Source organism: Rhinolophus sinicus, linkage group LG04, assembly GCF_036562045.2.
Source record: "Rhinolophus sinicus isolate RSC01 linkage group LG04, ASM3656204v1, whole genome shotgun sequence".
Classification (NCBI taxonomy): domain Eukaryota; kingdom Metazoa; phylum Chordata; class Mammalia; order Chiroptera; family Rhinolophidae; genus Rhinolophus; species Rhinolophus sinicus.
This window is the reverse complement of record NC_133754.1, coordinates 812,778-827,676: the sequence shown is the minus strand read 5'-3', so window position 1 is coordinate 827,676 and position 14,899 is coordinate 812,778. Positions and strand designations below refer to the sequence as shown.

Below are 14,899 nucleotides of genomic sequence, written 5' to 3'. Positions count from 1 at the left end.
AGGAAGAACCCAGGGTCTGCGAGGACACGGTGAAAGAAGGGACAGTGCAACGCAAAGGACACTCCTGGTGGCACAGGGCTCAGCGTGACTTCTGGCATACACGTGTGCAGGGAGCATCCGCAGCTTGTTAAGTGCAGTGCTTCCTTCGGTGGGTGGACATGCTCACTGTCCTCAGCTGGGACGGTTTCAGCTCTGGACTTACTTGTGCCGTAAGAAAATGTGGTACTTGTAAGAGAGTTCTTTGAGATGCACTGAAGACCAAAACCATTCAAGTACCGTGGATGAAATGAAAGGCGTATGCAAGTGCTGTGGTCTTATCAGCCAATGAAGACACTGAAAGCTTAATTGTGTCATGAGTGCAAATGTTACGGGCTCAGTCCACCGTCACGACCTCTTCACGTTTCACATTCAATCAACTCGGGATGTCACCGGAAGGGCATGAGTCTCATGACAGCTTCTTAGCACGCATGTCCCCACCCAGACGGCGACTGTCTCTGGGAGTTCTCATGCCAGTTTGAAAGGACCCTCAGAACTACCCCTTTCTGTTTTATGGGGGAAAAAGGCACTCGTAATATTGTATTTTTAAATAAAAAGACTTTATTTATGAAATAAGATAGCAGCTAACAGTGTAAGAAAGGTTGGGGAGAATTACTCCCACATGGGGCTATGTACGCACCTTGGAAAGTATTTGGCTAAGTCATAACATTAGCAATTTTTAGTCATCTGTAAAGTGCTAAGAAATTTACTTCTGGTGATGTCTGCATTAGTTTTTTTAATCACCCAGTAAGTGGAAGATGGATACGTAAATGCACATTGAGCACACGAGCCTAACTGACCCCTCCTTCAGCCTGACACCACAGCTGGTCCTGCGATCGGAGTGTCGCCTATCTTGGGCTGTGTCCCTCTGCCAGCAAAGGCACAGCCGCATCCACCAGCACCACGAACTTAAACACAAACAGCATTTCAGGTCACAGGTGCAAGGAACAGCCTGCAGAAGGGACAAGACACTTCCCACGCTCTCCCTGGGGACTAAGACATCTGTGCCTCTACCATGGATATCAATGCCATTTCATAGGCGACAGAGAGAATGTTTTAGCATCGATGTGGAGCCTCAGTGTTGACAGGTACTGAGCATTTGGTTCAAAGCAAACGTTACCTGTGAAATGTTACATATAATATATTGACTGAAACATTAATTGTTCATTTTTAACAGACAAAATGCAATACAAAAATACTACTTTGTTAAGCTATACAGTACGCACATGATACCACTTTGGGGAACGCGGCTCCTTCAGAAAGCCAATACCCTGGGGCCGGGCCGTGTTACCTGTCTGTCCTCGTCATTACCAACGCTGCTTGCTGTTCCCGGGTTCCAGGACATGCAGCTCTGAACCAAGCGAGACGACGTCCACAACGGTCAGCGCACTCCCACGCTGCTAAACACGCTGCACGTTCCCTGGTCGGCACACGCCCCATGTAGCAGGACAGGGCCAGGCGGGGACAGTCCCCTCACTCACGCTTCGCCTCCGCCGGCCGCCTTCTCAAGAAACGTTTGTGTCCCGCTGTGCTGCGAGCACGAGAAGGAACCAGGCAGGAAACGCCACCCGCATGCTATTGCACATTTCTTCCCCGAAGACTGGTTCTCGCTGACCCGACCAGGGTGGCCGCAGCCTCACACGCTGAGCAGGGGGATCTGCCAGACCATGATGGAGGAGGCCAGCTCCTCGGGCCGCTGCGGCCTGGCCTTCCTGCCCAGGCGCCGGTGGCCCTGGCCGCCCGTCGCCACCAGCACCGAGCTGACCCTCGCCCTCCTGGCTCGCCGCCCTCCCCCGGGTGCCATGCCGGGGTGCCGCAGCTGGTCATACATGGTGCCATCCTCGGACCTGGGCCCCAGGGACCCGGTTGACGATGAGAGCTCACTTCCGTGTGTCACAGAGCCCAGCGAACCCCCCAGCCACAGGGCATCGGGGCTGTGCTGACCCAAGCAGGGCCTGGCCCCATCGCTGGGGACCTCGTCCTTCTGCTCTCCATCCGGGGGCTCCATGCCAGGGGGCGGGCTGTCCCTGGGCTTGTCCCTGTCTGTCTTGGGGACGGTGGTGGCCACGACCAGGAACTTGACAGGCCCATTGTGCGCGTGGTAGGAGACCATGCCTCTCCCTGGAAGGGGAGAGTGTCGGCATCATTTGTACACAAGACAGTGACACACGAGCAGTGCGGGGCCCAGTGACAAACCCCGTAAATAACCCTCTTACTGAATGACAGGTTAGAATGAAAATAGCTTCTGGATTACATTCTCCTGGCTGTTTAGTTAATTCTAAGAAAGCTTTTAAAATAATGGTCTAAAGTACACTGGGTTTTCGTCAACAGTATCTCAGTTCTAATGTCACGTCGTATTTTAGAGTAAGAGTTATTTCCTGCTGTCTGCACGAACAGAGCCTTCTCACTTGCTCAAGAAAATATAACTAATTTCCCTATGTCTTGATTTAAAAAATTAAACACTTGAAATGTGTCCGTTTTAGGAACAAGGTGCCTAAACTCCCTGCCATTTTTCATTACAAAAAAGTTCTATGGGTTAGAACAAGTTAATTCTACGGTTTTAATTAAAATGGGGACTTTTCAGGGCAGCTCAGTTGGTTATAGTGCGAACTCTGAACAACAGGGTTGCCGGTTCGATCCCCACATGGGCCAGGGAGCTGCGCTCTCCACAACTAGATTGAAACAACTACTTGACTTGGAGCTGATGGGTCCTGGAAAAACACACTTAAAATAAATAAAAGTTAAAAAAAAAAAAAAAAGGAATTTTTTTTTTCCCAAAGGGGGCTTTTTGGTTTAAAAGTGACATGATTCAAATTTTCAAATCATCATCAACCCGAGAGCACTCGGCAGAAATTGCCTCAGTGTCTGGTGACGCATGGAGCCCTGGCACCGACTTCCTGAGTGCCAGGTGGAGACAGGGTCTCCAGACCTAAGCGCTTCCCGGGGGACGGGCCATGGATGTAGGAAACATGTGCCCTTAGGGTGAGACGAGGCCACAGCCCTCACCTGCATCCCCCTTTGGCCAAAGCAGATTAAATTATAGGGTACCTTGGCCACAGTGAGATGCCATTTCTCAGTGACCAGATGGCCAAATTAAGATGGTCCTGGTGGGAATATGGAGGGATAAGGACACACCTGCCGTGGCATAATGTGACATGACAACTGGGAAGACATTGCATCACCTGGGACCCTGAGATGGCCAGCAACACACACCCCAGAGGAAGAGGGCCCATGTAAGTAAGCAGAGGCAGCCATGCATGTTCAGAGCCAGAGCACAGAATACGAATGCTGAGAACGACTCGACACACACCAGGAGACACACACACGGGTCAGAGGCACACGGCACAGCAGGGACCACGCACGACCTCAGCACACGCACCAACAAGGGTGCGTCTCAGAAATAAGGCTGACAGGACAAGGTACAGAGGAATGCCAGGGATGCGAGGCAGCTACAGAAAGTGCAGAAACAGGCAAAATTACGGAGGCAAGCAATGGGAGGTGGTGGTGACCTGTCCGGCGCACCACGTAACTATGCAGCCTGTCACTGTGTGTGTACAACACAGACCAGAATCAAAACAGACTGAGAAACGAATGCACAAAACTGTCAGTCCTTAGTCCTAACAGGAGGGTCACGCCAAGACGTGGATTTATCGACACCATGGGCCATTCACAGGGGGCTCATGAAAGATCGTTGAGGAAAGGCAGGGGCGAGTGAGTTAGAGCGAGATAGTCTCCTGTTGACATTAGCAAGAAACTACAGAAATACAATCTTTATTAACATTTTGGTGAGGTTTCTACAAATCTTTTTCTCTGAGTTTTTTTTTTTTTTTTCAAATGGCCGATATTATAGAATCAACATAAAATTTAAGTTCTTGGTTTTACTTAAAGAATTCACATTCTTCTGTGACTCAAAGCTGTCCACACACATCACTGTGTTTAAAACAGAAATACGACCATTTCCTTGAACATCTCCCAGCCCCTCCCTCACTGGGAACATTTAGGCTGCTTCCTCTTTGTGCTGTTGAAATTAAACGCTGTGGCAAAGGTCTTTTTGCATCACGCTCTGTGCACAGCCAAGGCTGCTTCCCCCCACAGACCCCGAATTGGAAACCCCAATTCCAGACACACGAGCATCTTCAGGCTCGGGGTCCATAGGCCAAGTCACTCTCCGAAAAGGCTGCACCCATCTGAAGTCCTAGCAACACTGCAGAAAAGCCCAGGGGAGCTGGACTTCCTTCTTTGCAAAACAAAATATAAAAGGCATTTGTTTTCATTGAGGAAAACTGTATCTAATCATAGAAACTAATAAGTGGCAATAAAAGTGACATGAAAATGTTTCAGGATAAGATTCTCCCCGGACCACTAACACGAAATGGAAACACGGGAGTAGAGAAATACTTCAGAACAAAGAATATTATATACTGTAATATACGCTATAATACAAACATTATGTACGATGTATAATAATCCTGTAATACCACAGAATAGAAAAACAAAAGGTGACTCAAATTAGTAGACAAAGTCTTTAGAGCATACTTTAAAAAACCCAAATAATCTAAATCGCTTAAGCAATTGCCCCCATGATAAAGCAGGACACAGGCTGCGGTGCTTGGCGAGGTGGGGGAGGGGCTGGCAAAGGCCCGGGAGGTGCGGGACCACAGGCGTCTACTCACCGGTCACCTTGGGGATGCCCTGCAGACGAGGCACGGGCAGCGCCACCACGACGCCCAGGCTGGTGCCCACCATCAGCAAGCCGTAGCAGACGAGCAGGCTGGTCACCGACAGCCGCTGGTGCCCTGCACGGACAGACACAGCGTGTGTGGGCTCTGCCGCGAGCCACGCAGGGCCCGGGCCCCGCGTGCCGCCTGCAAACACGGCAGACCCGGCCCCGGCGTGCTCGGGCCACCGCAAGGCGCAGGGCACGCCCAGGGCGCAGGGCCACTGGGGCGCTACCCACGTCCTGCGCGTCCGTCAACGGGACGAGAAAGGCATGCGGGACGGCCCCTCAGCACGCGCCCCTGGGACCCCGTCTGTTCCGCCGCTCACAGGGCACCTCCAGAGGCGACTCAGAGGCCCTGGAGCGTCGGTCTCTCTAGCCGTGTACTTCTGGTCGGTGCAGCACGCAGGCACGCGCACGCACGCAAGCACGCACGCGCACGCAGACACGCACGCACGCAGGCATGCACACGCAGGCACGCACACGCACGCAGGCACACACGCACATGCAGGCACACGCAGGTACGCACGCAGGCACGCGCACGCACGCACACGCACGCAGGCACGCGCACGCACACGCACGCACACGCGCCCACACAAACCGCAGGCTGGTTGTGTACCAGCAGAGACACCTTTGAGACGAGAGCAAACCCAGCAGGACAGACTCCCAGAGTCTTGTGTGACTTTCTAAACATTCAGGTCAACATTGGAAAATGTTGATACTAAAATACCAGAGTCAGAAGGGCCTTTACAGCTTTTCACTGTTTTGTTTTGTTTTACAGCCAAGGCTCCGAGGCCCAGAGAAATGAAACAACTTGCTCTGGGTGGTGCCAGGCCAGGAACCACTGCCTTGGTGACAAACACCCCACACGACTCTGACTTTAAACAGTGACTCCGGCCGTGCACGGAAGCTGCCGCCGCTCTGACACACGGGTCAGCATCGCAGCTTTCAGAAGACCTACGGTAACGCCTGGAGTTTCTCTCTTCAGCCCTAAAGCTGCTGAGCCGAGAACAATTTAGTGAGAAGAAATGGGATCCCTAACAAGCAATCTGATTCTCCTTTTCTGTAGAAATATTTCCAACATTTTTGCACTTGACCTGGGTTCATCTTAGACAAAAGCATGGAAAGCAATGACCGTGAGCCAGAGACGGGTCAGCATGTTTACAGAAGCCGTTGTCACAAAAAAACAAACAAACAAACAAAAAACCCACAAAGGAACTAAAGCAGAAACAAACACCAAAAATTAGTTTTTATTTCTAAAGAGGGTTGTCTTATTCTGAAAAAGGCACTATTACTTATGTTCCCAGGAATTCTGAACGCTTGCATGTGTTTGAGTGACTTGGGTTTTAGAAACCTTCCTAACTCTGCTAATCCACAACACAGTCCCACGCGTGGCAGGGGACTGTCACTTTCACAGCTAAGGGGAAATGCTGCAGCAGTCTGACTGATGCTGGACAGGCACAGCCACGCCTGCTGGGCCTCAGGCAGCACCTCGGGTGGGCCCCAGGGTGCCCACAAGCCCGAGAAAATGCAGGCACGTCTTCCTGGAGCAGCAGTCTCACTAGCACTCAGTACTCTGGCCATCTGTGAGACAAAACAAACCTCCATTTGCGTTTAGGATAAGCCCCGACACCATCCTCTCCCACCTTCCGGGGGACTTCAGGGGAGGAAGCTGGCGGGGCAGCTGCTGGAAGGTGACAGTCCCCTCAGCACGCCTGCTGCACTGGTGAGGTGGCATCTCCCACTCACAGCTTTCACGTGAGTAATTTATCTCATGACATTGAGAAAAACAGGGAGCAGCAGGGAATGCTGACAACTGACCGCAGCCCGAGGACAGCTCACCTTCCCTAAGGTGAGGGAAGCGTTTTCCTAAGCCACTAGTGTGGAAGGGAAATGAAAATCAAGCGACGCTGTGTCCCCTTGTCCTAAATTTTAAAAACTTCCTTTCTTAAAATACAAGTGTTGGAAACAGCAAAAGTGAGTGGACTGGTGACCTCTCACCAATGACACTGACCCTGGCCTCGGGGGCTGTGGGCCTGTCACATGGCGTCATCCCACACACACCCCCACTCAGGTAGGCAAGGCCTGTACACAAATGAAAATGATTCGCAAAAATAAGTGTTTTTACGATTTGAACATCCTGAAGCATCGTGGTTTGGGCAATGGAGTTCCATTTTTCTCCAAAACATGAATCTCTGAGTTACATTTTCTTTTCACAAAGAATTTGTAATTCTTAAAATATTGTGCTGACATTAGAACGTCCAAACCTGTAGAGGCTTTTTATGAGTTTACTTGAGCCTAACTGACTACATGTGCCGGGAACAGGATCTCAGAATCTGCGGAGTGTGACACCCTTGCAGCTTCTGTAGCATCTGAGGTTGAGGGACGTGAGCAAGATGAAGGGGGGGAGCCCGGTGGGTGGGTCACAGGGCTGTCAAGGACACTGCTGCTCTCGGGGAGGTCACGCTTACTTCCAGGTGTACTAACAACAGGCACAGGCATGAGGATAGAAGCTAAAGGTGACGACAAGGCTGTCACTAAGACGTCACAGGCCTGGGGCGGGGCTGCCCACCCACCTGCCCAGGTAGGTTTTGCGGTCAGATCGCCCTGTGAGGTGACTTTCCCTAGAACCCCCTTTTTTGGTTCACAATAGGCTTGGGGCCATTAAAGAAACATTTGAAATACTTTTATTCTACAAAGCACGTGGCTTCAAAGACAACTAAGGAAAGTGGAAATTTCATAAAAAGCCCATGTACCTCCTAAAATATGAGGTATAAACATTCGCAACTGCTAGTGAAACAAAATGAGGAATTCACCTTCAAGTTACAAAGGATAAAACTACTTTTTCGTTAAGAAATACAATTTGCAAGTGATCTCTTACTCATGAATTTCCTCACCTCTCTATGTGTAAACAGGATTTGAAGGTTCATCGTCCCCAGCTTTTACATGTATTATGTCGTAAAAACCTGGAAGACTTTCTATGTCTTTGTAAAGTAACTTCTTCCTTCAGGAGTGGGTCTTTCTAAAGAGAAAGCACAAAACAAACCATTCAAAGGCCCAGAAGGAGCTGGGGGCCAGGATGGAGAGAGCCATGGGGTAGGGGAGGGAAAACCCCCCTGGTCACTGGTAAGACAAACTGAAACCACCATGGGGCTTCTTCCCCTAAGTACCAGCCACAGCTTTTATTTAATCATTAAAGAAGGTGGAAGCAGGGAAAACCCAGAAATTCCTTGATTTTAATTACTGGTCTGAAAGTAAGTTAAGACTGATGGTAAGTTTCAGTGAGTGATGGCGTGTTCTGTTTTCTAAGCAGTCTACATGTGATTCGTCAGCTTTTGTTTTACATGTGAGAACCTCCCTAAAATAATAATTAGGGAAGCTGGTAGTTTTCCAGCTCAGGAGGTCCAGCTGGAGTGCGGCTGTCAGGTGTCCAGGGACGGCCCATCAGAAGCCCGCCTGCTCTCCCAGGCAAGGCGCGGGGTCCCCAGGACTGGCTCTGAGTTGGCGGGGCTGCGGCTGGGAGGCCACCTATTCAAGCCCAGGGGAGTGGGGTGGACGTAGAGATGCTGACACTACGACAGGCGACCAGGATGCGCAGAGCGCTTAAAATGAGTTTTAAACGTGACGAAGGGACTGACCACATACTCTTCTGGGAACCTAGCAGCCCTCTCCCCTGGGCCGGCTCCGGTCCAGGAGCGCGGCCGGCCCCGAGGGCGCGTAAACAATGGCACCCAGGCTTCTTCACACGCCTGCAACACACACAGGGGGTGACTGGGAGAAGCCACAGGCCACACACACACACCGTGACTGGGAGAAGCCACAGGCCACACACACACACACACACACACACACCGTGACTGGGAGAAGCCACAGGCCACACACACACACACACACACACACACCGTGACTGGGAGAAGCCACAGGCCACACACACACACCGTGACTGGGAGAAGCCACAGGCCACACACACAGAGGGGGTGACTGGGAGAAGCCACAGGCCACACACACACACCGTGACTGGGAGAAGCCACAGGCCACACACACACACCGTGACTGGGAGAAGCCACAGGCCACACACACACACCGTGACTGGGAGAAGCCACAGGCCACACACACACACCGTGACTGGGAGAAGCCACAGGCCTGCCCAGTGCAGCGCAAGCGCTGGCCGGCAACTCACTCCCTGCTCTGCTCTCCCCCGCACACACAGCGCAGGCAGCGGCTGGGCCGGGCTGCTGGTTAGTGTGGGATTAACCACCGGTTAACTAGCTGCTGGTTAAGCCAGGATGGCACCGGGAGCCCAGGGGACACGAGCCCATCGCTGGGTTTTGTTCCCTGAGTCATAACAATCTTGAGTCTGGTTTAATTTGCTGAATTCCCCTATGATGTCATCGGTGGTGTTTAGAAAGGTTACAGGTTTTTTAACAACAAATTTTGGCCGTTTTGTTTGTTCACATCCCCCTGGAGAACGATGCATTCACTCGGCGGGACGCTTGAAGGGCGAGCGAGCCTCGCGCGCGGCCTCGGGCCGGTTCACAGCGCTCGGTGTGAACGCCCTGACGTCACTTCCGGGGCTGCTCGCGACCTACACTACGTAAAGCTCCGCAACTGCTCTGCTGTCAGCTCCGCCCTGAGAACTGTGTGCTGCTGGCAGAGGAGTCCTTGGCAGCCGTGACACCATGTGGTTTGATGGGCGTTAAGGCAGAGAGCTCGCGCGTGATTGTGGGAGAACTGAGTCCCGCACACTCTGCAGCTGGGAGCCCACTGAGCCTGCTCAGGAAGCACATGGGTGTCATTGAGTTTTAATTCGCCAAAAAGACAGCGAGTCACAGCAGAATACTTTGTATTTTCAAATTCTGTTTTCTGGCCTGGGAAGGCTTCATCTCTAGAACCTCCTGGAATTGTATGTTCCAGCGCTACTGCAGGAGGAAAGCGTGGTGTGCTGTTGCCACACGTGTAACAAAATCCCTCTAGGTGACCTCATGAGCACAATTCCAGGACGGAGGATCCGTAGGCGTGTAACACAGGACACACGCAGGTCGGGACCACAAGCATCCAGACAATGACCAGACAGAGCCCAACGCCCTCGGGCAGTGTACTCACACAGTGAAAACGCACATGAAACACTGACCTGCCAAACAGTAAAATACTGGTGGCGATCACCATGAGATGCTGGCCTACAAGGAAGATGGTTGGAAAAAGACAGGGGAAGAAGTGACTCTGGCCGCTTGTTCCCTAAGTCACACTGCGATGAGAGCCGATTTCGGGTGACAACCTCCTGGGGAACCTACTCCTGAGCCACTGTCGGTGGTGTGGCAAACGGAATCCCATTAGAGGCCCCTGAAGTCCTGGGTCACCCACCTTCCTCCTGGGCCACGAGGCCACAAGCGCTGGGAGGAGGACGTGAGATGCAGATGGAGTGCAACGTGGCCCCAGGGGTCTGAGCTTAGAGGCACTTCATCTATGGGGTGCCAGCCAGGGGTTTTTGCTCTGCGCTGGACGGCCGGGCACGGATCGGTGCCTCCACGGGCCTCCCAAGAGGAGCCTGGAATTTTATCTGCACAGGAGTAGAGACCCAGGACAGAGGGGACCCAGAAGGAGGCAGAGGGATCCCGGATGACGCTGACGTCAGGCCCAAGGGGGGGCGCACCAGGGAAATGGGTGCCAGGTGCTCGCACACCTGACTGCACCGTGCCCGGGCTGCAGGAGAGCCACACAGATGGAGAACAGCAGGGGGCACCACCTGGGGATGAAAACATGGTCAACGAGAGAGACGTGTGACCATGTTATACTCTGTGGCTTGGTCGGCAGTGGGAACGATGTATCAAAGACACATGAACGCTGAGTTCCGCTGTAACCAGAACTGGGGACCAGCATCTGGGAGGGAGGTTCCCATGTGTTGTTCACGCGCCCGCCGTGTGGAGCCCCTGGGCACCCACGTGTGTCCGCGAGCTCTACATTCAGGGACATTCCGACAATCTGCTCGTCTGTCCTCGGGAAATGTGCAAGTGAAAGAGCTGCCACCCAAGCCTGGCTTTTAAAAGTAGTGTGGAGGTGAAGGCCAGCAGCGCTGACCGGAGCAAACCCAAGACAGGTCCCCCGAGACGCCGCCTCTGTGGCTCCCTCAATGCCCCTGCCTCCCCAGCCCAGCGAGTCTCCTTTGCTGGGGCGCCTGTAGGGCCCCACCCCAGCACCGAGCCCCACTAGCGTTAAGGCTGGGAAAGTGTCTGTGAGGTGCAGCTTTAATTCGGTCCCCTGACCAAACTGTGTCCTTGCCCTGAGGTCACCCAGCAATGCCCCACCCCCACCCCCTATCACCCTCGGGCCCTCCCCGCCAGACCCTACCTGGTAGCAGGTGGTGCACAGGGGTGGCTATATTGATGTCCTGCAGGTGCTGGAGAGTTTCGGTGTGAAAGAGGCGAAGCGTGGACCCGGATGTGAAGGCGACCCAAATCCCCACGCCGGCCACGGCCATGTGTGACACCACCATGCCCTCGTCCTGGTGGGCCTCCAGCTGGTTCTGGGAGTTAAGGAGAAGGTGAAGGGTGGGCATCGCTTGGCACGGGGAGCCCCTGCAGCCCCCACCACGCTTGGGGTTGTGCCACCGTCCTGCCAGAACCTGTCTGGCTGGACCCAGAGTCACTCCGCACGCACTCAGGGATGCAGAGCAAGGGACCATCACTCCCAAACCACCAGCAATCAAGCAGCGTGCCTTAGTTTCATTCCCCCGCCACAGCAGGTCAAAGAGCTTTCTAGAACCTCACGTTGTCTCCCAGTTACCACAGGGGAGAACGGCAGACAGGTGGTGGCCCAGCGCAGGCAGGGCCCCTAGCAGATGGGCAGGACAGGAAATGGGAGCGAGCGGAGGGAGCGCCTGGGAGTGTAAAACCTGACTGCTGACGGAGGCCAGCCAATGTCCCCTGGACTCCAGGGCAGACCCAGTCCCCTCCCCAAGTGCCTGAGCACACTGATGGCCCACACTGCCTGTAGGCGACACTGTGAGGGGACCAGGCTCTCCCACCCTCCCTGCTTCCCGGTCGCCCCCACTCTCCCTCCTCATGTCCCTGCTCTGCTAAAGCCCCCACTGTAGTGTCAAGCTTGAAAACTTGTGAATTAGCGATGCCAGGTATGAGCCCTGAGGCACCGCTTTCTGCTTCCTGAATGACACAAGGGCAGTGGGTTTTAAGAGGAAAATTAAAATGGAACAGCATCGCTACGAGAATCACTTCAGAGTCGGCGGCTATTAGGGAGGTGGGACCCTGCCCGTTCTGTGCCGGGTCCCTAGGGCTGCCCTTAACTTGCTAACTCGGCTCCAGGCCCAACTGAGCCATCACGGCCTGGAGCAGCCACGCTAGGCAGCCAGACACACACAGACACATGTCAGGACTTGGCCACCTCCTCCTAGGTCCTGCCCCTCGTTTGCATATTCAAACGCAGCATCCTCACCCGCATGAGGGTTAATTACTCTTAGGGCTGTTCCTGGGGACACCTGCCTTTCCTTGTTCTCCTGAGCAGTTTTTACCTGACTGTGTCCCGGCTTTCATTCTTCATTGCAGCCTAAACCTGTATTTGGTTGAGTCTCAACCTTCAGGGGGCTCATCAAAACAGTCTGCCCCAGAACAAATGCATGTCACTGACTTTTCCTACATCGTCAAAGAGCGGTAGATTTCCCTGGGGGATCTGAGACTCAGAATCCAAGAAGTGCCACAGGCCCAGGGCAGGGGCCGTGCTGTCACCAGCCCTGCCTGCCAGGGCATGGGGCCTGTGGGACGGGCAGACCCTGGGCCTTTAGGGTGGCTTCCACGGCCCCACACCACTGTCTTAAGGGGACAGCTACGGCTTAACCCTTCTGCCGGGCTTCCTGGGGGAAAGAGGCTTCCATTTGGATCTGGAAACCAGAAGAGCTCCCCTCAGAGGAACCCCGCTGCCAGAGGGGCTGCAGGCAGGTGCAGGGGCTTCCACAGAATGTGCCTCGCCACTGCCAGATCCTAGGGACCCACAGCAGAACAGTGCCCACCACTCAGTCTGCATGGCAATCCCTGGAAACCCACACATCTCTGAGGAGGAAAAAGCTGTCTGCTGCTCAGTGTAGGTGCCAGACTTCAGCACAGCTGGCTCTTCCACCAGTGCAGAATACAGAGGTCACTACCCCATGGAAAAGTGCCTTGGGCATAGGAAGGTGACAGAGGTTAAAAAGTGCCACTGCATGACGTGGAGTCGTTACTGCAAAGTAAAGGAGCGAAGCTGCGTCCTCTCCCCTGACTATTTCACAATCACTACTAGAACGGCCCCCGAAGGACGCTGGATAAATAGCTGATGGTCCTCAGCCTGGCTCCCAACTCTGCGAGTCTGGGGTCAGCGCAGAGTTGGCACCTCTAGAATGTTCCCAGGAGATGCTTCTGCAGGGCCACCCTTTCTCTGCTGTGAGGCGAGTTCATTTATCTATTTGTTCCTGCTAATTCCCCTACCACATACCTCCTCTGTGGTGCTGCCAAATCATGACAACACCTATCCATCTGCTCACCTGTCTGCTGCATTCCACAGCTGCTCATTTTCATTCCAGAATTGCCTTATTCTGCAAGTCTTCAAGTTCTGCAAAGTCTGCCTCTTAAGTTCTCCCACTCCTCTGTTTTCCACTTGGGGAGGCTTCCTTTTCCCAGAGTTCTGGAATGCCCTTCTCGGTTCATCCTCCGGTCTCAAACCTCACCCCCCTTACACTGCTGGCCAAATAACCTCCTGAGAATAAAGATTTCAAAATATCTGGTCCATACTTGAAATCCCTCCATGGCTCACATCACACACAAATCTGCTCTAAGAAGGAGGGCCAAAGGCACAGCGTCCCGTGGTCATAGGACGTCTCCACCACTGCCCACGGGCCCCCTGAGGGGTGGTGACCCTGAGGGACCCGCTCTGACATCTCAACAGGACAGAGTCTGAAGCTGAGTGAGCTGAGATGAACCCCAAGCTCCCTGACACCTGCCCCACCTCACTTCCTACCTTGGTCGCAGATTCGCCCTGTTTCCAGCCAGGAGACCCCTTTGCAGTTCCTCCGGAGCCTGCTCTCTGAGGTGTCCTCTGCCTTTCCCTCTTGGGAGAGCCTACTCACCCTGCCAGGGCGGCCTCACAGGCGTGCCACACGTGTGGGTGCCCAGGGCGCACACTCGGTTTGCAGCTCTGGGCTGCCGTCTCGATGCAGTAACTGTGGAACATGGGGCTTGCAGGTGACCCAGATGCACCCCTGACAGGCTGGTGCTGCCCTCAAGTTTCCACGGCACCCTCACCTATGCTGGCACCCCAACCAGTCTGTGAGTTTTTTCTAGTTTGGTTTTTCCAGTGCCTCGTACTTAGAAGACACCCGATACCTTTCTGCTGGATGACGGATGACACAGATAGTAATTTAACTCTGAGATGCTGCGTGTGTCTCCTAATTTCTCAGAGCCGTGGTTTTCTGTTTGAAAACGAAGTTTGGGCAGCAGGGTGTGACCTGCAGTCTCTGGGAGAAAGCAGGGCTTGGGCAGGTGTGTGAGCGGGAAGAACCCGGTCGGGGGTGGGCTCGCTCCCGGCCTTCCTGGCTGCACAGAGAGAAGTTTACTCTCATGAGCAGAGAGCAGCGGCCCTGCTGTTCCATCAGCTCCGACATTATCTACTCCATCCTTTCTTTCTAGCTTCCCTCCGTTGCCAGGGGTTGGAAAGAAGTCTTTTTCTTCTTTCTTTCCCTGTCTGTCCTCAGTCAGGGGTACTGCGTATGCAGAAAACCCAGAGTGAGGAACGACAGGTTTTAGTTTCAAGTGTTCTAGTAATGAAACAAACTACCATGAAGCCCACTGACGTCAAGACTGGCCAGAAAGCCAAAAAAATCAGCCTGTTCCTAAATGTCCGCTGACTTTTAGAACTGCATCAATGTTTCAACACTCGTTTTTTTTTTGTTTTTTCAAAGAAAGGCATTAGATAAGCCCAGGGTAGAAAGCCATAAATAGTCGAGAGAGAAGAAAGAAGACTCCTCCCCATCCCCAAATCTGGGCGACTGTAACTTTCATTACTATGTGGCAGTTTAGCATTTCATGTTTTCTGTCCGGCTCGTGAGGACCTCACGGGGAGGCAGAGAGTTTCATTCCTGCCTGTTGGGCTCGAATAACCCGCCTGGCT

The 14,899-nt window shown here is 53.3% G+C and overlaps 1 protein-coding gene across 11 annotated transcripts in view; it reads right to left on the bottom strand.

The window, feature by feature from the left end:
• Positions 1–574: 574 nt before the first annotated feature.
• The window catches only part of ARHGEF10 (Rho guanine nucleotide exchange factor 10), a 112,837-nt gene continuing 98,512 nt past the window's right edge, over positions 575–14,899 (bottom strand). For 9 of the 11 annotated variants that reach the window (XM_019737575.2, XM_019737572.2, XM_019737577.2 and 6 more), the window contains 3 exons: positions 11,099–11,273; positions 4,710–4,832; positions 575–2,157 (listed from right to left, as the gene is read on the bottom strand). In XM_019737575.2, the coding sequence (XP_019593134.2) occupies positions 1,673–2,157; positions 4,710–4,832; positions 11,099–11,273 (783 nt within the window). In that variant the 3' untranslated portion in view covers positions 575–1,672. Of the gene's footprint in view, positions 2,158–4,709; positions 4,833–7,650; positions 7,776–8,885; positions 9,931–11,098; positions 11,274–14,899 lie in introns of those variants that run through there. The other 2 variants (XR_012495418.1, XM_074329275.1) reach the window with 2 other exon arrangements.